Source organism: Myotis brandtii, unplaced genomic scaffold (assembly GCF_000412655.1).
Source record: "Myotis brandtii unplaced genomic scaffold, ASM41265v1 scaffold384, whole genome shotgun sequence".
NCBI lineage: Eukaryota > Metazoa > Chordata > Mammalia > Chiroptera > Vespertilionidae > Myotis > Myotis brandtii.
Genome location: NW_005364745.1, coordinates 3875782 through 3878023, shown reverse-complemented (window position 1 = coordinate 3878023; position 2242 = coordinate 3875782). Strand labels below are relative to the sequence as shown.

General features: G+C 48.8%; 1 protein-coding gene across 1 annotated transcript in view; it reads right to left on the bottom strand.

Moving 5' to 3' along the window:
• Positions 1-2242, bottom strand: part of ADAMTS12 (ADAM metallopeptidase with thrombospondin type 1 motif, 12) — a 187670-nt gene that overhangs the window by 24134 nt on the left and 161294 nt on the right. The window contains exon 20 of the mRNA XM_005872608.2: positions 85-237. Coding sequence (XP_005872670.1) covers positions 85-237 — 153 coding nt within the window. The remainder of the gene's footprint in view (positions 1-84; positions 238-2242) is intronic.

The following is a 2242-nucleotide window of genomic DNA, read 5'->3' as shown; positions in this document are numbered from 1 at the left end:
TTACCACCCCCCCACAACCCCCCCACTGAGCCTGGTCCGTTACCAACCCCCCCACAACCCCCCCCACTGAGCCTGGTCCGTTACCTTGCTCCAGTTTCCCACTCTCCAGCCGGCGCAGGGACGGAGGTGGCATCTCTTGGCGGGGTCCGGCCTCTGAACAGCCGCACAGTCGGAATCCACCCGGGTGCTGCACTCCACGCGGCGCCAGTAGGCCCCCAGCCCGCATGTGGTGGAACACTGTGGGGGGGACAGAACACAGACGCTGAGCCGGGTTTCCTCAGACACACCCTGGCACCTGCAGGCGGACTGCCCAGTCTCGCTGCTCACTGGAACTGCCCAGCAATCTTAACAAATACCAGCACGGGGCCCCGGCCCCGGGCAAACGGCTGCATCTCAGCTGGCAGGGCCCACGCATCAGGAATTTAAATAATTCCCATTCTAATAAACAGCCACGGCTGGAATCCCTGACTGATATGCAGGATGACAAGCCAGTGCAAAAAAAAAGGGACATTTGTAATGCTTTCAACAATAAAGTTTAAAAAAGAAATGATGCTGGCTTCAGTGCCAAACCGCTGCATTTCACACCAGCGCTGTTCCAGTGACGTCAGACCCACACACCTGCCTCCCACCTCACCTCTTACACCACCACTATCACCTATCTCAACGAGGCTCTCCTCACACACTGTGGTGTCAAAGGGCATTGTTATAAAGCAGGGGTCCTCAAACTTTTTAAACAGGGGGCCAGTTCACTGTCCCTCAGACCGTTGGAGGGCTGGACTATAGTTTTTAAAAAAACTATGAACAAATTCCTATGCACACTGCACATATCTTATTTTGAAGTAAAAAAACAAAACGGGAACAGATACAATATTTGTATTTGCGTGTGGCCCGTGGGCCGTAGTTTGAGGACCCCTGTTATAAAGAAACCCAGGCTTGGGGAGCTGGCTTGCCCCAGGAGTCAGACTAGGATTTTCTGCTTCTAAACCGCAGTCTAATATTGCTACAGCAGCACTTCTCCACCGCGAGTGTCCGTGGGAGTCTCCGGGACACACTGTGACAGGCAGGCTCTGACTCAGGAGGTCTGGGAGGGGCTGGAGAGGATGCAGTTCTAAAGGGCTCCCAGGGGATGCAGGTGCCGGGGGTCCTCAGACCACACGTGGAGTTAGACAGACAGATGCTACGACAGGATGCTTTCCCTCCTTGACCCGATGGTGGTGAATAAATCAATCACCGTTTGCCACATGCATAATCCATTCCTCACAAGATGTTTTAATTTGTTTATAACTCTTCAATAGCTCAGGTTTAGCAAGGGGTCACCTTGAAAGCTGCACAAACGTTCCCCCTATAATTTCTTGTATTCTACATGCCTGATGCTTTCTCATGGTTGCTTTTGACCCCCTATAATTCCTTGTATCCTACATGCCTGGTTCTTTCACATGGTTGCTTTGACTTGCATCCCCTCTTCCGTGCCCATCCTCAGAAGGCGGGGCTGTTTCGGGGCATGAGAAACACAGCTCTGGGCTAATAAAGAAAAGAGGTGGGAGTTCCATCTATGACATTTTTGGAAGTTTTTTTTGATGAGTTATGACTAAAAACCAGCCTTACATTAATTTCTCTTGTTGCATTTTCACCCTCCATATAATGTCATGTTTCACTCTGTGTGACTTCTTGGGTTAGAACACATATGTAACAGATACATTCACCGTAGAATCATAGAAAGGGCAGAGTAGAAAACAGCAGGTCATCATTGTTTCCACTGGGCTCATGGAGCTCATCTCTCCCCGTCCTTAAAGTTGTTTGTCATTTGGTTTGTATCTCTCAAGTTCCTAGCACTTTCTCCCCTGAACTAGACCATGTGTCCTTAACAGAGACAATGACAGCTGAAGCGCACTGAGCAACCCCTTGTTCACACCATGCGCTTTGCAATGGGACTTTGCAGCTCCTCCCGGCAGGTAGTGGAATACAGTTCCCCAGCTCTTGAATCAGAACTGTTCTGTGACTTTGGCGGATAAAACGCAGTGGGTGATGCCCTAACCCAGGGATGGCGAACCTATGACACGCGTGTCAGAGGTGACACGTGAACTCATTTTTTTGGTTGATTTTTCTTTGTTAAATGGCATTTAAATATATAAAATAAATATCAAAAATATAAGTCTTTGTTTTACTATGGTTGCAAATATCAAAAAATTTCTATATGTGACACGGCACCAGAGTTAAGTTAGGGTTTTCCAAAATGCTGACA